Here is a 22,778-nt window from a genome sequence, read left to right as displayed (position 1 = left end):
TCTAATATTTTCTACAAGCAACTTGGTTCAGTGTTCAAAAAAGCCCCCAAAAAGTCCTGAGAAATTCAATCACGGGGTCAATCAGAGAAAAATCGCAGCAATAAGTTTGCAGACAGACAACTCAAGTTCCCATGAGTCTGTGCAGTTTCTACAGGTAATTCTTCCCCAGACCTTACCCCACCATCGCCCCCCCCCCCCACCCCCATTCCCCACAATGCACTATTGCTTCCTATCTAAATGCCATTTGGCTGAGGACTGCAGCTTTGGCATTATAAATTAAGCACTCAATATTGTAATGCACTGAATGAGATATGCTATCACAAATTTATAACCCTAGGCTATGGATAGTAATATAGTTCTTAACAGCCTATTCATAGGGAGACAAGTTGTCTCCTTGTTTGCCTGCAACTGAAAGCTGTCATTGGTTGGACAGTGAGTTTTAAGACAGAAGCAGGCAGTTATTAGGCAGCCTAATTTAGGCCTGAGTCAGTTTAAGGGGTGGATGTGGGATACATTTTAATGGTCAAGCCACATAACATGCTGTTGACTGATTTCCTGACCAAAACAGCCAGGAAGTCCATTTGGACATTTTTTTTTTATTCATTCATGGGATGTGGACATCGCTGGCTAGGCCAGCATTTATTGTCCATCCCTAATTGCCCTTGTTTGGAGGATATTTAAAAGTCAACCACATTGCTGTGGATCTGGAGTCACATGTAGGCCAGACCAGGTACAGATGGCAGATTTCCTTCCCTAAAGGACCAGATGGGTTTTCACAACAACCGACAATGGTTTCATGGTCATCATCAGACTTTTAATTCCAGGGGAAGAGTTTTCAGGCTGGTGAGCAGGGATGGGGCCCACTCACTGACACATAAAGTGACGCGCGGTGACCTCGGGCGGGTGTCCTGACATCACCGTGCGTCATTTAGATTTTCAACTCAGCTACGCGCCCGCTGAACTGTCAAAGGCCTACTAAGGCCTGTTAAAAACTAATTGAACTAATAAAATGAGCTGCTCATCCAAGCTTAAGTTTGGCGGGCAGGTGAAGAGCCCAGGTGGCCTTTGCATTTTTCATGGAACCTCATTCACAGGTGGGATGAGGTTTCATGAAGTGTTTAAAAATTCGATAAAATTTAAAAAAAAATTTATTGACATGTCCCAGCTCATGTGACACTGCCACATGAGGGGACGTGTTTTAAAAGTTTTTAATTTCTTTATTTAGACATTTAAAACTTAAGCAAATCTCCCTGAGGCAGCTCTGTGCCTCAGGCAGAATTTTGTGCTCTTCGCTCATACGCAGGCCCTGACCCAGGGAATCTCCCTTTGCCTACACAGAGAGCGATCGGCACTTCCAGGTGGGCGTCACACTGGGCGGGCCTTAATTGGCCCGCCCACATAAAATAGTGGCGCAGACCCAATCGGGTTTGCGCCCATTCCCGGCCAGCCGCGCACACAATGCCCCCCACCGACGGGGGGAAAATTCTCCCCCAGATTTTTATTGAATTAAAATTCCACCATCTGCCATGGTGGAATTCAAACCCAGGTCCCCAGAGCATTACCCTGGGTCTCTGGATTATTAGTCCAGTGACAATACCACTATGCCACTGCCTCCCCACCGGTGAGCGTCTTAGAGATCGCTGGATAGGCTCCAAAGGGATGGGGAGATGGGAATACCAACACAGTCAGCAGCTTGGGAATGGGGAAGTGAGTGGGGAGAGCAGGCATACACTTCCCTGATGTAGCTTGAAATAACACATTTTCTTTTTTGGAGGGAGCCTTTCTCTCACTGATCATCCTCCCTCCAGTTTCAGTCTGTCAGAAAACCAAAGACACTCTCGTGCTCTGTTAAACTTCCAGTCAGGTCCTGAATATGTTATTGGAATCCGTTTACATATTTAAAGAAGGATCCCATTGGTTTTAGGCGGGTGTCCTTGTTTGCCTGCAATTGCAAGCTGTCATTGGTTGGATTGGCAGAAGGCCAGCAAGTATTTCTCCCACAACATTTTAACTGCTTCCCCCAAGGCAGAATTCTGCTGCTTGGGAGCGTTTAACATTCCCCCACCCCCACTGATCTGGTCATTCTGTTAATCTGAGGCCTAATATGGCTTTTGTTATTTTCAGCTCAATGAGATGGAATTTACCATAAAGCAGACCTGATGAAAAGCGTAGGCCAGAATTTTTCCCTTGTCAGGCGGGCTCGGTGGGAGTGGGCAAGGGCGGCTGGGAAGCCAACCGCCGCCTACGAATGGCACCGCTCTGCAATTTCATGCGGGCGGGCCAATTAAGGCCAGCCTTGCAAGGATCACGATTGGCAGTGCTGAGCACTACCTGTGCGGGCAGTGGGAGGAGGGAGAGTGGGCCTGGCGCGCAGTTCACGCATGCACGCCGCGAAAGAGCGCTTCGATCTCCCTGAGGCACGGAGCTGCAGGCACCGCCACCCGCCCAGCGCGTTCACACTCCCGTGGAAAGCGGGATTTTCAAATTTGCGGCAGGCGTGCACAGACCGCCGTTTCCAACGGGGAACCAGCAGTCTGTATAAAGAAAGGCCAGGCAGCCTCCTTTAGGCTGTTCACCATGGCCAGTGGCAGGGGTCTGCACAGCGGGCTCCGGAGGAGGGCAGGCCAGAGGGGGAAGAGCAGGCTGCAGGATAGGCCTATGTGCCCCTTGCTTCTCTGATGCCTGCCTTGCTGCCCTTCTCGAAGAGGTTGCAGAATGTCGAGAGGTCTTGTTTCCCGAGGTTGGGAGGAGGAGGGACACCCCCACGTCACGAAGCGGGCCTGGCAGGAGGTGGTGGAGGTGGTCCGCTCCCAAGATGCTGTCTGTCGCACAGGGACCCAGTGCCGCAAGTGCTTCAATGATTTGCTGCGCTCTGGAAGGTTGAGTACCATGTTGGCCTTGGCCATTTTACCCAGTAGGTAGCCTTAGCTTTTGAGGCCACCCCGCACCCCACCCTCCCCAGTGTCGTTACTGCAATGGGCACTTGGTGCATGCTGGGTGGGCAAACAGATAGTGACCATGCTGATATCAGCCTTAGTGGTTGATGAGAAGATGGGTTCTCCCCACAGCAAATGTTGGTGTTTGTCGCATTTGAGTAGTCTGGGAGCAACCTGCAGGAGAGGCAGCTCGACACATACTCAGAACTCCAACACATGTCTTATTGATGGTGATGAGATGATGGAAGGGGAACCTCCAGGTGTTGTGGCCACCTAGTTGTGCCTCCTTGCCATGGGCCGTTAGGAGACGGGGTTGGGAGCAGCCGTACTATCTTCTGGTGACTGATCACCAGTAGTGTGGATTGGAGCCGCTGGAGGCCTCAAATGGGCCACTGTGGTTGGGGTGCAGCATACGCGTGCAGAGAACATGAGCCCCAATAAATGCTCTTCTCTGCTCTGCTGGCGAAAACTGAGCACAACAACCAAGAGCGTTTGCGTACTGGTGGTGGCTAGGCCATGCTGCACACCGTGACCCACTTCGAAGAACAGGCCATGGAGTTGGGAAGAAGCCAAGCGGCCAGGTCGGCTGGTGTCGGTGAGGCTGGGGTGCAGTGGTCAGGTAGTTGAGGCCTACAGTCCCATCCACTCTGTCTTCCCACCATCCAAAGCACTGATGATTGCTGCAATCGTTAATGCTGCAACACTGCTCATTCATAGACTGATGCAGTCAGACGTGTGGGTCATACACAAAGGTCCCTCAGCTCCTTGAGGATGCGCGTCTCTAGCACCATCCAAAGTCGCCTTATCCCATTTGTGACCACTATCCCCATGGCCTACCATGCCATGGCATCGCTGCTGCACATCCAAATACTTATTGCATCTTAGAAGGGTTTGTACGTCCACCACCCTTTCAGCCAGTGCATCCCACATTACTCTGTCCAAAAGGTCCTCAGGACCTCACTTGTCAACCTCATGGTTAAATAAATGCCACCACATTAGTCATCCCTCCACCAAGGGAAATGTTGTCTTCTGTCCACCCGGTCTATGCCCCTCATAATGGTATGAAGGTCAATAATGTGACCTGTCAATCTGCTGTGCACCACGGCAAATGTCACGTGTATGCAATGTTTCCTCATAACTCCAACTCTCCAGGCCAGCATGCATCCTGGTCAGGAACCTCTGCACTCTCCCCACTCCAATGGAATCCCTTCCATGAAGTGCAGGTCACAAGTGAATGCAGAAATGTAGATGTGGCCTCGACAGCGTTTTCTGCACTTGCAACATGACCTCCCTTTTCCTACATTCTATTCCTCAGCTAATAAAGGCAATTTTGGCTTTTACCTTGTTAAATGCCTTATGTTCCTGTTCTGCTACCTTAACAGGTCTGTCCAGCAAGGTCCCTGTAATTGTCCTTACTTTCCATGGTCCTGCCATTTCTCCTGTATTCCCGTACTTTGTTTGTCTTGCCCAAGTGCTTAACCACACACTTATCCACATAACATTCCATGTGGCATTCCTTAGGCCATCTGACCAACCTGTCTGTATGCCCGTGTAATGTTTGGGCCTCTTCTCGACTATTTGCCACCCCACCAATGTTCGTCTCCTTAGGTTCTTGAAGGTTGAATGCATTATGAGCCTGGTGGGGGAAAGGGATGAATGGTGTTGCTGACTGAACGCCTACTGATGCACAGTCCTTGTTGTTAGTTTTAGCATCACCACTGCATGGCCACCAGAAACAAGTCCAGAGCACCCCCTCCACATCTGAGAGGTGTCAATTGGCACTAGCGTCGCATCATTTCAGTGAGTCAGGCACCAGCGCAGCGACTACCACATCGGTGGGGAATAGGACATCGGCTAGTGTCCCAGTGCACAGTGGAGAGGGCACTTCACAATCGCTGGAAGAGATGGCACAGACAGAGAGTGCCAATGGCACCAGCAGCCGGAGGACTGCAGGAGACCAGGCACATGCTGAGTCAGGCAGTGATGATGTGCCTCTGGAGATGTCAGCCATGCAGCAGCTGCAGGACAAGTGGCCGAGTGCGCGGGAGCATCTGGCAGGGTTGCATGAGGGTATGCTTCACTTGGTCTCTGTGGTGGGGGAATCCAGGCAGAGTGTCACTGATGGCATGAACCTCACGACAGAGCATCAGGCTTCCTCCATTGAGAGATTGGCGACTCTCATGGAGAGGGGCTTCCAACAGGTTGATCAGCATCAGATTGGGTTACGCTCTGACCTGCAAGCCCTCACAGCGCTAATGTCCACAGTTGGTCATTGGCAATGTGGGAGATGTTCTGGGCACCAAGTGTCCCAGCTCGGTGCCCATCCAACTGCAATGAGCAGGGAGGTCCAATGTGGCCTCACGTCAGCACAGAAGCTGCCTGTTGTCTCTGTGAGCTCCTCAGGGCACTCCGGATGAGGGCAGCTGCTCCTCCGCCCCTCTGCCAGTGACCGTTGCATCCGTTGAGGCCACGACAACTAGGGAGATGCCAGTTCTGGAGCTGGCCACTCCCTCCCAGGCAGGGCCAGCACAGGCTCCACGGGCCAGAGGAGGGCCGCCAAGGTCATCGAGGCCAACAGCACAGCAGGCTGTCTCTCAAGCCAATCTGAGTGATGGGGCGGCATCTAGACATAGCACCCGCAAATGTAAGCATAAGGCACATTAGGCACTCCACGTTTCTCATTGGTACTTTTCTGTTGCCCCTAGATTAGGGAATTTATTTTTGTGAACATCAGAGCAACGTTTTGTCATGTTTTTGGTGGCACCATCTGATGGATGGCAATAAAGTCTACATTCGTGACCATGGCTGAGGGTGTCTCATTATACTGCATTTGTCTGTTTCACAGACATATCATGAGTGTTTGAGTGGGCATTGATATTTCTGTACTAAGCCCTTAGTTGCAGCTGATGAAATGGAAGATGCAGCAATTAAGTGCCGCATATAAGTGCACCAGGCAATGCTGGTCCTGCAGATCCATGTGTGTGGAGCCAGCTGAAGGTTCATTGGATTAAAGTGTCCCAGATGTCCCTGCCTCTTTGGTGTGGCTATGGGTCGGCGTGCTGCCCCTCATCATTACCCTGTGCTTCCTCATCCTCTGAGCCACTGCTGGATTCATCATGTGCAGCCGCATCCAGTATGTCAAGGTCTTCATCGTCAACTGCATCCCCCCTTTCCAGCACAAGATTGTGCAGATTGCAGCATGCTACCACTATCATAGAGACGCAATCTGGGGAGTACTGGAGTGCACCCCCTGAGCAGTCCAGGCATCGGAAGTGCATCTTGAGAAGACCGATGGCTCTCTCCACCACGACCCTTGTGGAGCAGTGCCTCCTATAGTAGCTGTCCTCAGCTTCTGTTCTTGGATGGTGGAGAGGTGTCATGAGCCACCTTCTGAGGGGATAGCCTTTGTCACCCACCAGCCACCCATCCAGTTGAGCCGGAGCACTGAATAGCCCCGGCACCTGGAAGTGTCTGAGGATGTAGGCGCCTAGGAGCTGCCTAGGTACCTTGCACAAACTTGCAGAATCTGCATCCTGTGATCACACATTATCTGAAGCCCCTCCTGTTGACAAAGGCACCGGGCTCACCAGATGGCGCCTTGATGGCCACATGTGTGCAGTCTATTGCACCCTGGACATGGGGGAAGCCAGCAATGGCTGCGACGCCTCTGGCTCACTGTACCTGACTTGCCTGGTCGCAGCAGAAGTGGATGAAGGTCAATGCACGTCTGAACAGAGCGTCTGTAACCTGCTTGGCACAAGTGTGGACAGCTGATTGGGAGACACCGCAAAGATCACCCACCGAGCCCTGGAAGGAGCCAGATGCATAGAAGTGGAGGGCAACTGTGACCTTCAGAGCTGTTGACATGGGGTGTCCACCCACACAGTTATGGGAGATCTCAGATCCAATCATCTGACAGATGTAGATGTCTGTTTCCCTTGACAGTCAAAGCCTCCTGCGGCACTGCACCTCAGTCATATTGAGGTAGCTGCTTTGCCGCCTGTATAACCTGGCAGCAGGATGGTGGCATCTTCTGGGCTCCTTCCACCTTGGACAATCTCTTGGCCTTGTGCCCCTTGCCCCTACACCTGGCCTCCCAAAAGTGGCTCCCCTGGAGACTGATTGTCCATTCCTGGCCTCCTCTTTATTCTATCCCTCCTTTCATCCTCAGAGGAGCTGCATCCAGTGGAGATGTCAGAACCCATACCCAGGCTAAATGGAGGCCTCCGGAAAGCTGCAGGCCTGAAAAGCTTTACTGTCTGCAGACTGGTGAGCTGAAGCTTCAAAGTACAGAGTAAGCTGTTGGAAATCGATCTGAACTGCTACTGATCACACAGGCAAGTTTAAAACACTTGCTGCAATAAATACTTCACATGAAACATTGACAACCCCACTGAGCCCACATATCCTGCCAGTGGATGAGTTTTGTTAAAAAATCACTTACCCGCTTGCCCGTTGCGCCCGTGCGCCGAGCTAAAGATCGCACAGGCTGACGAGTTAAGGGCCTTAACAAGCCCTTTAAGCAATGACGGGCTTCATCGCGCACCCGCCCAGCTAAATATCATGATGGTGCGTGGTGATGCCGGGACACTCGTCCGACCTCAGCGCGCACCATTTTAAGCGTTGACATGCGGGGCCCTCCATCTGCACGTCATCCATAAAATTCTGCCCCTAGTGTCCTGACCAATATTTATCCCTCAACCAAAACCATCAAAAAAAAAGATTATCTGGTCATTTACTGTTATTTTTGCTGTCTTTGGAAACACTTAGCGACATCCTGAGGCACTGCAAGGTGCCAAATAAAAGCAAGCTTGTTTTTCTTTTCTTTTAAATACAGGCTATTAGAGTGAGAGAATTTCAAGGTCTAAATTATGAGTGTATGTAAGATTACAGCATAGAACAATAGTTAGTTTATGTGGCAGAAATGTTATTCCTGTTTGTTGTTTTTGAATGCAGAGCAAAATTTTGCAAACACATGTATTAAATAATATTTCCTAATCCTGGATCACCTGTAATTCATCTATAGTGAAGCGGCTCTACTTACCTCAGCAATGCTTCAGATTACACAAACTAAGGGAAATTAGGATTGAGACAAATGACTATAACAATTGAGAAATCTGGTCAGTAAAACATGAATAGTAATGTGTGCTCTCCAGAAATTACTAATTTCTGATACTGCTAAAGGAAGGCTGAAACTAAAGTCTATTTCAGGAAGGTGGTGAATAAAAGTAATAAAGTACCTTAGTTCTTGACCTGTGTTCAAATTACGTGGGTTAATACTGTGCCAGCATGACTTTGGACCCTATTCATGATGAATTTGTAAAACTCTTACAATTCTTACAAAACACAAACAAGGCTCCATTGCTTGGGGAACTGGCCTCTAAAACAGGGATCATGAGTTCTGGCCTCTCTCTGGATCTGAGAAATTTAACATGGCTAATGATAAGGTAGGAGGGAGATTAGCATAATCTGAAAGATCCTGAAGAATAGGGCAAGCAGCTGAGAGACTTAGATGAGCAATTTTTTTTCCATTCACGATTTATTTGTTTGCAAATGCAATGTAAGTAGATTTTAGTATCCTTTAGAAATACTTACAGGTGTAAGTGGTTCCATAGTCATACATAAACATGTTTTTGATGATAACCTATAAACGAAGACATCAATGACATGCTTTCTTTCCCCCAGACCCCACATCAAAAAGCGTAACACAGCAGATTGAAGATCTCAAAAATAAATGAGACTGAAGTGATAGACAAGCTGAAGGGTTTTAAAACAAATAAATCCTTAGGGTTAGAGTGTTGAAGGTGAGAGTTGCGAGATATTGCAGATGACATGAAATTTGGAAACATTTTGCAGATGTTACGAAACTTGGAAACATTGTGAATTGTAGGGAGGATTTTCTAGAACTCCAAAAGGGCATAGGTAAGTTGGTGAAATGGGCAGACAAGTGGCAGATGAAGTTCAATGTGGAGAAGTGTGAACTGATTCATTTTGGTAGGAAAAACATGGAGAGAAATAAAGGGAGTTCAGGAGCAGAGGAACCTGGGTATATGTGCATAAATCATTGAGGCTGCAGGACAGGTTGAGAGAGCTGTTAATAAAGCATACATTATCCTGGGCTTTAGTAATTGGGGTATAGAGTACAAGGGTATGGAGGTTATATTAAACTTGTATAAAATAGTAGTTCAGCCTCAACTGGAGCACTATGTCCAGTTCTGGGCACCGCATTTTAGGAAAGATGTGAAAGCATTAGAGACAGTGCAGGAACGATTCACGAGAATGGTTCCAGGGATGAGGAATTTCAGATAGATTGGAGAAATTGGGACTGCTTTCTTGTAAAAGACAAAGCTGAAAGGAGTTTTATAGAGTTATTCAAAACCATGAAGGGTCTGGACAGAATATAGGCAAAAATTGGTCCTGCTCGTGGAAGGATCGAGAACAAAAGGGCACAAATTTAAGGGAATTGGCAAAAGAAGCAATGGCGACATGAAGGAAAATTTTTTCACACAGCAAGTGGTTAGGATCTGGAACACACTGCCTGAGTGCATGGTGGAGGCAGATTCAATTGAGGCATTCAAAAGGGAATTAGATTGTTACTTGAAAAGGAAGAAATGTGCAGGGTTACGGGGAGGAGGCAGAGGAATGGAATGGGTGAATTGCTCACTCGGAAAGCTGGTGCAGGCGGACATGACAGTGCTGTAACAATTCTATGACCAGAGTTTTTAGCTTGTTGGGCGGGCGCATGCCCGACCCAAATGAGCTTAAAAGGACGAGCGCTATTTCGGTCGGCAGGCACGAGCGGGAGTCAGCAGCTTGCCCGTCGACTTCCGCGGCCTACTAAGGCCATTAACAATGTAATTGAATTAAATTTGTTGCTGCCCGTCGAACTTTATGGTTGGCGGGCAAGCGAAAAGGCCAAGTGGCCTTTGCATTTTTTGCGAAACCTCATCCACGGACAGGATGAGGTTTCGATCCATCATTAAAAAAAAACAGTTACATATTAATTTCTAACATGTCCCTGCTCATGTGACAGAATCATATAAGGGGACATGTTTTTTAGCACCTTAAAATTCTTTATTTTTATTTTTTTTCTTATCTTCATCTCCCTGAGGCAGCTCTGTACCTCAGGGAGCTTTTCCTGTGTGGCCTTGTTCGCATACACAAAGTTCCCCACTTGCAACCCCCCACACCCACCCACACAGGCAGTGCTAAACGCTGCAGCACGTGTTTCACATTCGGTGGGCCTTAACAAAGCGTGAAATCGCAGTCCGGCCCCGATCACGGGTGGCGGTCGGCTTCCTGACCGCTCCCGCCCGCCCCCACCGAGCCCGCTCGACGAGTTAAAAATTCTGTGATATTGATTATCATTATGAGCGAGCTTTTTTAAAATTTAATCGTTCATGGGATGTGGGCATTGCTGGTTAGGCCAGCATTTATTGCCCATCCCTAATTGCCCTTGAGAAGGTGGTGGTGAGCTGCCTTCTTGAACCGTTGCAGTTCATGTGGTGTAGGGAGTGGACTTTGGAGAGGTAACAGAAGATTGGAAATCAACCAATATGTTGCCCATATTTTAAAATAAAGTGCAACAAACCAGCCACATAAGCAACCATAGACCTACAGGTCTTATTTTCATTCTATCTGAATTAATGGGATTGATTATCAGGAGTACACTTGAGGATCAGCAACAAAACAATGACTTGGTTAACAGCAGTCAGCATCAGAAGGGAAACATCTTACCTGCCCAATTTCCTCGATCCATTTGCGGTATCCCTCCACAAACCAATGTGTTTTAGCTACTTCTTTTCTCTGCTTCAAGAACCTGCCTTTTAAATCATATTTTCTGTTCTTCCCCTCTTACCTTTTCTGTATCCTGCTCTGTGCTTTTCTTCTTCCACAAGAGAAGTACTTTAAAAATCCATAATAAAGCTCATTTGATTGCAATGAAATTATATTCTATGTAAAGCATTTATCAGCAAAGTTGTATGTTATAGTGTTTATGGAAGTCAATACATGATAAGCCGCAGTAGTGTATCAATCACTCCCATTACACTGATATCATCAGTCACTCAGTTGATCACATAATTGCTTTGCAACACATAGGAAAAGTCACTTAATTGAGTGGTTTTGTTATTTGTACAAGATGTTAATTTGGTTGAATAGAATGTTTTATTACATCTTTCAATCAAGCAGCCTTCCAATAAAACTAACCAGATTGGTTTACATTCAAGTCTCTGTTCAAGTACATGATTTAAAAAGTGAAGCCGTTTGGCATTAACATTTACCAGAGAAGGCAAATCAATAAACTCCTAACAACAGACCACAGAGTTTTTTTTTCTTTAAAAAAGACAAGTAATCAAAAAGAAAAAAATATTGATTGTCCTGAAAGCTGTCCTGTTTCTGGCCAAAATAATTTACTATTAAAAAGGATTTGCTGTTAACATGCAGCTGGTAAATTGAATTTAAAACATTTGCTTTATTATTTCTGTGTTATAAATAATGGTCTCACTGGACCTCCTAGAATTAGAACAGAGAACCATTTTAAAAAAAAGTTTTGCATAGATATATATAATTTGTTCTGTTGTTCTATCATCTCTCTGAACAGGAACTGTGAGGATATTCTGGAATCTCATGTTTACATTTTTTAAATTTAATCTGTTCTCCAAAATGTGGACATTATAGCAGTTTATGCACCGTCAGCATCAAGCCCTCTCTGATCATTTATAGTGTGGACAGATGTCTTATAAAGATTCCTTCATTTTGCTCCGAAGTCTGAAGATCATTATTTGTGCACCAGCATTTCTTTTTGCATTCTCAGGATGTGGGCATTATTGGCAAAGCTGGCTTTTATTGGCCATCCCTAGTTGCCCTTGAGAAAATGCTGATGAGCCTTCTTGAAACACTGCAGTCCATGTACAAACAATGCTGTTTAGTAAGGAGTTCCAGAATATTGACCTAGCAGCAACATATGAATGGACGTATATGTCCAAGCCAAGACAGTGCAAAGAGGTGATGATGTTCCCATGCATCTCCTACCTTGTCCTTCTAGGTGGTGGAGATCATGGGTTTGGGAGATGCTGCCAAAGAAGACTTTGCTGCAGAGCATCCTGTAGATGGCACTGATGGTAGGGAAAATTGATGTGGTGGTGAACAGCAACTGCTTTGTCCTGTATGATGTTGAGCTTTTTGAGTGCCGTTGGATCTGCACTAATGCAGGTAAATGGAGAATATTTAACCACACATCCCATGGGGAGTCAGTAGATGAATCAGTCCCACCAAAGCACCCAGCCTCTGGCCTTCTCTCGTACATAGGGCATTTATGCAGCTGGTCCAGTTATGTTCCTGGTCAATGATGTTGATGATGAAGGACTGGGTGATGGTAATACCATTGAATGCTCAAGTGCATGTGGTTCTATTTTCTTTTGTTGGAGATGGTTATTGCCTGACATTTATGTGGTGCAAATGTAACTTGCCATTTATTAGTTCAAGGTGTTATCCAAGTCTTGTTGCAAGCAGGCACAGACTTGTTCATTATCATCCTGAAAGTTCTCCAAACAAACCAATTTAGTTTTGTGGGCTGCCTTGTCTGAGGAAGTAAGTTGAGAGAGTAGCAGGTCAACCTCACAGAAGAATGAGCTTGGAGAAGGTAGGGCAACTGCATTTCAAATATGGTTCCCACACCAGCAAAACCAATAGACTTTCAACCCATCAGTCTGGGCACAATGCAAACTAATGTCTCTGAAAAAGATCAGTACAAGGACAGTACAATGCACCATCCAGGCCAGTGGAAAATCTTTCTCTGAAAGACTGCTGTTCCCACTAGCCATTTTCTAGCCATTTCGACCCGTCAAATCTTTAGCTTTTATAGTAATCTTAGCAAATGTAAACACTGTGGGAGAAGTACAGCTTTAATAGTTCAACCTTCCTTTGTGACCTGATATTAATTATTCTGCATCAACTGCCAACACTTCAGCCAGGCATGAAAACAATGCATTGAACTCTCAGTATGCCTGTCAAGGAAGATTTTTTCAAACAGTACATCTCATGCTAATCTACACTATTATCAATGCCTGTAGCCCAACTTGACTGTGCAGTATTTATAGAGAGGAAGATTAACCCTGGTTACTTTCCCTTAACATCAACATTTTGTTTAACCTTCAAACCTTCACAATCCAAGCATATAATTTAAAATCACACATTGTATTGCTACAATCTGCATTTTTCCCTCAAAAAGTGATCATTACACATCTCTCAATTGATATTTCTGGTCGCTAAGTTGAAATGCCAAAATCTAAATGGCTTTCAAACTATCACATTGCTCTTTTAATGTGACAAAATAAATGAAGAGCTCACAATTTATGTCCTTATTGAAGAAAATTCTATTTCCTCAGAAAAATGCAGTTTTGTACGTCAGCTAAATTTGAAAACTGAGAAAGCGATAGCAACATAACAGGGTTAAATCACTTTGAAAGACTTTTAAATCACATTATTACAACATACCTGAGGCAAAGCCTGCACAACTGTATCAAGTAAAGCCCTCATTCCAGTAGCCATCTTGAGTAGTTTCAGCACTAGGGATGCAGGAATTAACAAAATACACTTAACATAAGTAATTATTATAAATTTAAATATTGCACAGACCATGTAGAGAAAAAATGTATTACGTGTTAACATTACTTGAATAAATTGTTTAAAAATACCAATCAGTTGGTTGATTGCATTTTTGTCTGTCCACCTGGGTGAAAAATATCTCCTGGTGGAGTCCAGAGATGAAAATCAGGTGTGAAGGACACACACAGATTTTACATTTTCTCCAGGTGTCTTGTGCACTGCCTGAAAAAGCATGAGATGCCTGAGATAACTCTTTGGAAGAAGGCCTGCCATATCATCTGCCCATCATGCACCTAAGAGGACAGTGGCGGGCCTTCCTCCCGACTGAGCACCCCAGGATACAATGTCCTCCCTGCCTAGAGCGGCCGGCCAATCAGGGGTCTGCAGTTCTTGTACTCGGCAGTGCCACAGAGGGAGTCGTGGCTGCTGCTGGAACAACACCTCCTGGAGTCCCAAGATTGCGGAGTGATCCAGGAAAAGGATGAGTGCTGTGGGGGGGTGGGATTCACGGGGAGAGAGGGTCCATGGGAGTCGGCAGCAAAGGCAGTGGGTGGCAGTCAATGGCTATACCCTACCCATTTTCCACACCCTCGATCATGCACTGATTAGTGCAGATCGAGGAACCCTCCCACCTCCAGCTGACAAACAGCCTGCATAGTTTAACAGATCATGCAGGCCGCATGTCAGCAGGCCCATCTGGAGCTGCGAAAATTGTAGCAGAGGTGGGGAGAGGCCCTTAAGTGGTTGTTAATTGACCACTTAGTAAGGGGGAGGTGGTGGGAAGGTTGACCATGGACCTTCCCACCTAGAACTTACTTCCAGTGGAAGCAAGAATGCATCGGGTATTGGTCCCAATGCCAACCTACCTAATTCTCGGGCTTTCCAATATCCTTCCTCACCTCCTGCAGGGGCAGAAGATTCCACCCATACTTTAGACAGCCCACCTGACTTTCCTTTTATTTATACTTGTTGGGCTCCAGTATGATCATAGAAGCCTCTGTGCCTACAATTTCTTCCTGTCAGGGAAATAGTTTTTCTCCTGGCTGTACTGATAAAAATCCACCCCATCATTTTAAACATGTTCTCTTTCTTTTCCTCTTCTTTGAAATTTTACCGGTTCTGTGATATCAGTACGAATGAAATACATTTCTCCTGGAATTATTAGAAGTACTATCAAGAACTTCCAGGTCTGGAACACATTTTTCATATAGAGGATAAATCTCTGACTGGTCCGAAAAAATTGCTCACTAATAGAACAGAATCACTATTGCACCAACATAGCACTTTCATTCCCAGCCAAGGCCACCTCGCCTTGTGGCTTTATTGAACAGGGCAGTCAATTTAGTGCCAGCTAGTGTCAAATTAAATGCAGCATCTTATGGTTCCAATAGGAATTGTGTTGACGTTGCACAAACTCATTTTAATTAAGCACCTCACAGGCTGAATAAAAGATTTTCAATCCATCAATCTGAGGTTGGTTTCATCATAAAGGTGAAGGGACAATTTGTTTTAATTAACAGTGTATTGTTCAAAATTTTATTACTTTTACAGGCAAGCGACTAGACCTCCATTCATCTATAGAATTCCTCATGATCAAGAAGCTGATGGTCCAAGTGTGAAAGAGTTATATATGACTTTTATACACAGAATAAATAAAATATAAATGGTTAATTAGCCCATGACATTGTTTATGGCAAATATGGGGTTTTCTCTCACCCTCTATTGTCTTCCTGCTACTCCTTTGTCTCTTTCTCATCGCTCCTACTGTTGGCTCTTTCTTTTGGCTTCTCGTCATTTATGTGTTTATGGCCAGGAGTTTTCATTGGTTGGGCAGGCTCGCCACCCACGATTGGCTCCGCACCATCATTTTAGGCAGGTGGGCCAATTAAGGCCCGCCAAGCGTAATATGTGAGCGGTAGTGAGCACTACCTGCGCGGGCAGGAGGGGAGGTGGGGAGGGACAGTCAGGTCAAGTGCTCTTTTACGCATGCGTGCAAAAGAGCGCTTCAATTGCCTCAGGGAGATTGATGTGGTTTTTAAAAAAATAAAGAAAAACAATAAAAATTTAATGAAACATGTCCCCTCATGTGACTGTGTCACATGAGATGGGACATGTTTTTACTTTTCAGAAAAAGTTTTTATATAATCATTATTAGCTTTAGGAAACCTCATCCCGCTTGTGGATGAGGTTGCCTAAAAAACATAAAGGCCGCTTGGCCTTTTTGCCTGCCCGCCAAACGTTAGGTTGGACGGGCAGCATAACATTCATGTTAATTACCTGTTTAATGGCCTTAATAGGCCTATCAATTTTCAGTGGGTGCACAGCCGACTCTGGCGCGCGCCTGCCGAACGAAATATCGCGAGACAGCACAATGACGTCAGAATCACAGAATCACACAGTACAGAAGAGGCTCTTTGCCCCTCAGTTTTCTCTGCTCCAACGAAAACAACCCAAGTCTATCCAACCTCTCTTCATAACTTAAATGTTTCATCCCAGACAACATCCTGGTGAATCTCCTCTGCACCCCTCCAGTGCAATCACATCCTTCCTATAACATGGTGACCAGAACTGCACACAGTACTCCAGTTGTGGCCTCACCGAGGTTCTATACAACTCCAACATGACCTCCCTACTTTTGTAAGCTATGCCTCCATTGATAAAGGCAAGTGCCCCATATGCCCACTAACATGCCCCTCCGCCTTCAGAGATTTATTGACATACGTGCCATGGTCCCTTTGTTCCTCAGAACTTGCTCCTGTCATGTCGTTCATTGAATACTTCCTTGTCAAATTACTCCTCCCACTTTTTAGGGTTAAATTCCATCTGCCACTTATCTGCCCATTTGACCATCCCATCTATATCTTCCTGTAGCCCAAGACCATGCTTAATGTCATCACGCGTCATTTTAAGTTCCGGCGTGTTGGGACCGCCCCCACATGCCGAATGGAAAATTCTGCCCTATCTTATTTTGATCTTCTACCTTTGTAATCTTCTGTGTTTTTCACTCTCTCATTCCTTTATTCCTTTTGGGTGAGAGATGGTGTGGTGGGAATGGGAGTGTGGATGAAGGTCATATTTTCTGTGTGGCGGGTGCAGGGAGAATGCGGATTGTAGTCTTCCACAAGTCTCTTCCTATCCTATCCATTGTTTCCCTACCTCTTCTCACTCCTTGTACAATCTCTTAGTATGACCTCACCCTCACTGACATTCCTTTAATGAGACATTCCTCTGATCTAACACCTCATGGCATTTACTGCTGTCTTCCACTTGCTCATCTGTTACTGCTATTTACAGTGGCAATGTATGCCTTCCCCTCTCATGTACCATTCTTTTGCTGCACACCTCCCCACAAGTAGGGCTGGGAGGGAATGGAGCAGAGGCAGGAGCGAGTGAGCTTACGAATTTTAAATATTGGAGCAGGACAGATTTAGACAGGGACTTAATTGACTAAGGCAGAGCTGGACACAGTGCCTAAAAAGGCCAGATTTAATGGGGGTGGGGGGCAGAGTGTTCGGGTGAAGGGAGATTTATAAAGGTCCAGGCATCAGAACACTACAGCAATGTGGGTAAAGGCAAGCAGAGTGGGACAGGAAAGGATCGAGAGTTTAACAAAAATTTTACATCGGCAAATAAGGACATTGCAGGGAACAGAAGTGAAAATTGAAATTAAAGGTTCTTTACTGGAATGCATGAAGCATCTGCAATAAGATAGATGACCTAGTGGCACAAATAGAGGTAAATGATTTAGATATAATTGGCATTACTGACACATAATTACAAGGTGAACAAGGATGGGAAATAAATATTCCAGGTACAGAATATTTCAGAAAGTCAGACAGAATGGCAAACGAGGAGGGGTAAAGGATGACATAAGGACATGAGTGAGAAAGGATCTGACCTCAGAAGATCATGAAGTGAAATCAGTACGGGTGGGAATCAGGAATAGCAAGAGTCAGAAAACACTGGTGGGAGAGTTTATAGGACCCTTAACAGTAGTTATACCATTGTTCAGAGCAGTAAACAAGAAATCATTGGAGCCTGTAACAAAGGAAATGTAATAATTATGGGGGGCTTTAATCTTCATATGGACTGGGACAATCAAATTAGCAACAGTGGTCTAGCTGATGAGTCTGTAGAATGTTTGCATGATAATTTCTTGGAGCAAAATGTCATGGGACTGACTAGGGGTAAAGTTATCTTAGATCTAGTATTGTGTAATGAGGTACAGACAACTATTAATGTCATAGTAAAAGAACAACTGGGAAATTGTGATCATAATACCATTGAATTCCATGTTAAGTTTGAAAGTGGCATACTCCAATTGCAAACAAAAATCTTAAATTTAAACAAAGCCAATTACATAGGGAGGAGGGAAGAACCCTATAATGTTAACTGGGTAAATAGACCCAAAGGTATGGAGGCAAATGAACAGTGATAAACAGTTAAAGAAACAATTTAAAACCTTCAACAAAAATATATTCCACTGAAAAACAAAAGCCCAGCAAGAAAGGCCCATTCGTGGCTCACTCGAAGTTAAGGATAGTATTAGATTAAATGAAGTGGCTCTCAATTTTGGAAAAAAACAGTAGCAAGTCTGAGGATTGGGAGTGCTTTAGAAACCAGCAGAGGGCCAACAAAAAGTTGATAAAAGGGGAAAAAATAGAATATGAGAGTAAACTAGCCAGAAATATAAGAACAGATTGTAAGATAGTGTGGATAAAAGGCATTGAGATGTTCAATCAGCTATGATCATATTGAATGGTGGAGCAGACTTGATGGGCTGAATGGCCTTCTCCTGTTCCTATGTTCCTAAGAGCATTTATAATTATATAAAGAGGAAGAGAGTAACTAAAGTTAACATTGGTCCCTTAGATGCAGAGACAGAAGAAATTATCATGAGGAAAGTGGAAGTGGCAGAGGCATTGAACAAATATTTTGGCCTGAAATTTTCCCGTGTTGGGTTTGCTCGGTGGGTACGGGTGGGGGCGGTCAGGACCGCCCCACACGCCGACTGTAAAATCTTGGCCTTTGTGTCTGTCTTCATAGTAGAAGACAAGAAGTTTCATACCAGAAGTAGACAGTAACCTAGGGGCTAAAAAGGGTAAGAAAATTAATATCAGCAGAGAAAAAGTATTGGTGAAACTAAGGGACTAAAATCCGACAAATTCCCAGGACCTGATAGTCTACACCCTAGTGCTCTAAAAGAGATAGCGGCAGAGAGATTGGATGTGTAGGCTTTAATTTTCCAAAATTCCTTAGATTCAGGAACAGTCCCATTAGATTGGAAGTAGGCAAATGTTACATCACTTTTCAAGAAAGAAAGGAGAGAGAAAACAGTGAATTACAGGCCAGTTAGCCTAACATCAATTGTTGGGAAAATGCTGGAATCTATTATTAAAGAAGCCTTAACAACACACTCAGAAAAGCATAGTATGATGAGAACAAGTCAACATGTTAACTAAAGGGAAGTCCTGTTTGACAAATTTGTTAAGGTTTTTGAGGATACAACTAGTAGGTTAGATAAAGGGGAACCAGTAGATGTAGTATACCTGGACTTCCAAAAGGCTTTCGATAAGGTGCCACACAAAAGGTTACGAGGCAAGATAAGGGCTCATGGAGTTGGGAGTGATATGTTGGTATGCATAGAGGATTGGTTAACAGATAGAAAGCAGAGAGTGGGCTTAAACAGGGCTTTTTCAAGTTGGTAGACAGTGAATAGTGGACTGCCGCAAGGATCAATGCTGGGCTCTCAGCTATTTACAATTTGTATTAATCACCTAGATGAAGAGACAGAGAGTAATATATCTAAGTTTGCTGATGATACCAAGCTAGGTGGGAAGTTTAGCTGTGGGGAGAGCACAGAGAGGCTGCAAAGTGATATGGACAGGTTAAGCGAGTAGGCAACAAGATGGCAGATGGAATATAATGTAGGGAATTGTGAAGTTATTCACATTGGTCATATGAATAGAAAAGCAGAATTTTTTTTATGAGGTTTGATATTTGTAAATGTTGATGTTCAAAGAGATTTGGGGGTGCTTGTACAAGGAATACAGAGAGTTAGCATGCAGGTGCAGCAAGCAAATAGAATGGCAAATAGCATGTTGGCCTTTATTGCAAGGGGATTGGAGTATAAAAATAAAGAAGTCTTGCTGTAGTTGTACAGGGTTTTGGCGAGACCACATCTGGAATACTGTGTGCAGTTTTGGTCCCCACCTTTAAGAAAGGATATACTTTGGAGACCGTACAGTGAAGGTTCACTAGATTTGTCCCTGAGATGGCACCCCATCCATCACCTTCAACATCCTCTGCCTCCGCCACCAACACACAGTGGCAGCAGTGTCCACCATCTACAAGATGCACTCCAGCAACTGAACAAGGCTCCTTTGACAGTACCTTCCAAACCCTTGACCTCTATCACCTAGAAGGGCAGCAAATGCATGGGAACACCACCAGCTGCAAGTTCCCCTCTAAGCCACACACCATCCTGACTTGGAACTATATCACTGTTCCTTCAATGTTGCTGGGTCAAAATCTTGGAACTCCCTCCCTAACAGCACTATGGGTGTACCTACACCACATGGACTACAGCGGTTGAATCACAAAAGGCTAGTATGCAGGTACAGCAAGAAATTAGCAAAGCTAATAAAATGTTATCATTTACTGTGAGGCAAATTGATTACAAAAGTAGGGAAGTTATGCTTCAGTGGTACAGGGCACTGGTGAAACCATATCTGGGGAAGAAGTTTCCCCCCGTTGGGGGGAAGTGCAGGAGCGGATGTGTGCAGGCGCGCCTCCGATCGGCGCTCCCAAGCTATGCGCTCCCTGTGCGGGTGGGAGGGGGGGTGTGGTTCCCATGGCTGAGAGTGCACTCCTTCACGCATGCGCATGAAAGAGCGCATTCATCTCCCTGAGCCTCAGGGCTCCAAATCTAAAAATGGTCAAGGTGCAAAAACAAAATTTACCTGACATGTCCCCTCATGTAACACTGTCACATGTACATCACTTTAAAACAAATATTTATTAAATCTTTAAAAACCCTCATGAAACCTCATCCCACCGTGGATGAGGTTTCATGCTTTTTCTGAAGCCCACCAGGGCTCCCAGCCTGCCCGCCAACTCTAAGGTTGGATGGGCAGGTCCGTTAATGAAGTTAATGACTTTGTCAATGGCCTCAATAGGCCACTGACAGGTCGGCGGGCACATAGCTGATTCGGCACCCCACCCCCGGCTCGCTGACCTAAAGATCCTGCCCCTGGAGTATTGTGTACAGTACTGGTCTCATTTAAGGAAAGATATAAATGCATTAGAAGCAGTGCAGAGAAGGTTAACTAGACTAATACCAGGAATGGGCAGGTTGTCTTATGAGGAAAGGTTGGACAGGTTAGGCTTGTATCCATTGGAGCTTAGAAGTGTAAGAGGTGACTTGATTGAAACCTTTAAGATCTTGAGGGATCTTGACAGGGTGGATGTGGAGAGCACGTTTCCTCTTGTGGGAGAATCTAAAACTAGGGGTCAGTGTTAAAAAATAAGGGGTTGCTCATTTAAGACAGAGATAAGGAGAATTTTTTTTCTTTCAGAAGGTTGTGTCTTTGGACCTCTCTTCCTCAAAAGGTGGTGGAAGCAGGGCCTTTGAATATTTTTAAGGAAGAGCTAGATAGATTCTTGATTAACAAGGGGGTAAAAGGTTATCAGGAGTAGGCAGGATTGTGGGGTTGAAATTACAATCAGATCAGCAATGATCTTATTGAATGGTGGAGCAGGCTCGAGGGGCTGAGTGGCCTACTCCTGCTCTTAATTCATATGTTTGTGTGTATGTTTGTATATTTGGTTCAAGAAGGCAGCTCACCACCATCTTCTCAATTAGGGACAGGCAATAAATGCTGACCTAGCCAGTGACACCCACATCCCATGAAAGAATTAAAAAAAATGAGGGGGTTGTCCTATGATGTGAGGCTAAGTAAACTGGACTTATATTCTCTGGAGTTAAGAAGAACGAGAGGCAATCTCATTAACACTACAAAATTCTGAAGGGGCTTGATAGGGTAGATGCTGAGGGATTGTTTCAGCTGTTTTGGGAGTCTCAAACATGGAGGCACAGTTTCAGGATAAAGGTCCAATCATTTAGGACTGAGATGAGAGAATTACTTCAAAGGGTTGTGAATCTTTGGCATTCTCTGCCATGGAGGGTTGTGGATCCTCCATTGCTGAATGCATTTAAGGCTGGAATAGATAGATTTTTGGTATCTAATGGAATTAAGGAAAATGGGGAGCAGTGGGAAAATGGAGTTGAAGCCCAAGGTCAGATATGATCATATTAAATAGCTGTCTCAATCTTGAACTTTATTTTTTTAATTTTTTAAAGAAAATCACGCTTTGCTTTCTGATAATTCTAAGTTGTGCATGATCAAGAATGAACATCAAGCTACCTGTTAGTAAAAAAAGGACAGCTGATCATTTATGACATACTACTTCCATGGTATTTCTAGACTTATTTCATCTGTAAAAACTAATAAACTACCCATGTCTACAACTGAAATAAAGTGAACCAACCAATTGGTCCACCCTCATTAATTTTTCACTTCCTGTTTTTGTCACTTCAAGTGAATTGAGCCAAAGACACGCGTTGCCAGTGGCACCGGCACAGACAGGCTCTCCTCCTGCTCCTACTTCTTTTGTTCTGTTCTTGTATTTGGAGTGGACCTTGAGTGAGGGTAACAGAACTGGAATTGGGACCTAAATACCCAGGAGAGCCATGAATGGATTCGAAATAGCTCAGGTATTTTAAGTTTTGTACTGGGACTAAAGGGAATGGGTCTAGAATGCAAAACAGACCAGGCAAGGAGGCATTTGATTTCTTTTGGTATTCTGGTGTGCATGGTTAACAGAGGTGCAAGAGCACCATCTTGTTTTAGAAGGCCTGCAATTACAGTTTAACAAGTAAATGTTGACATAAATTTCCCATTACAAATGTTGACACAAAGTTTGACTCAAAAGTTAGGAGACAGAACATAAACGTAATATGTGCACGTCATACACAAGGCTTCTAAGATGTTATTGAATAGAGATTCCATGGTATTTCTAGACTTATTTCATCTGTAAAAACTAATAAACTACCCATGTCTACAACTGAAATAAAGTGAACCAACCAATTGGTCCACCCTCATTAATTTTTCACTTCCTGTTTTTGTCACTTCAAGTGAATTGAGCCAAAGACACGCGTTGCCAGTGGCACCG

At 44.8% G+C, this 22,778-nt stretch overlaps 1 protein-coding gene across 1 annotated transcript in view; it reads right to left on the bottom strand.

Moving 5' to 3' along the window:
• Window positions 1–22,778, bottom strand: part of LOC121287977 (voltage-dependent T-type calcium channel subunit alpha-1H-like) — a 617,188-nt gene that overhangs the window by 33,528 nt on the left and 560,882 nt on the right. Inside the window, exon 28 of the mRNA XM_041206154.1 lies at window positions 13,434–13,504. Within this exon, the coding sequence (XP_041062088.1) occupies window positions 13,434–13,504 (71 nt within the window). The remainder of the gene's footprint in view (window positions 1–13,433; window positions 13,505–22,778) is intronic.

Source organism: Carcharodon carcharias, chromosome 15 (genome assembly GCF_017639515.1).
Source record: "Carcharodon carcharias isolate sCarCar2 chromosome 15, sCarCar2.pri, whole genome shotgun sequence".
Taxonomy (NCBI): Eukaryota; Metazoa; Chordata; class Chondrichthyes; order Lamniformes; family Lamnidae; genus Carcharodon; species Carcharodon carcharias.
The sequence above is the reverse complement of the archived record's forward strand: the minus strand, read 5'-3'. Positions and strand labels throughout refer to the sequence as shown.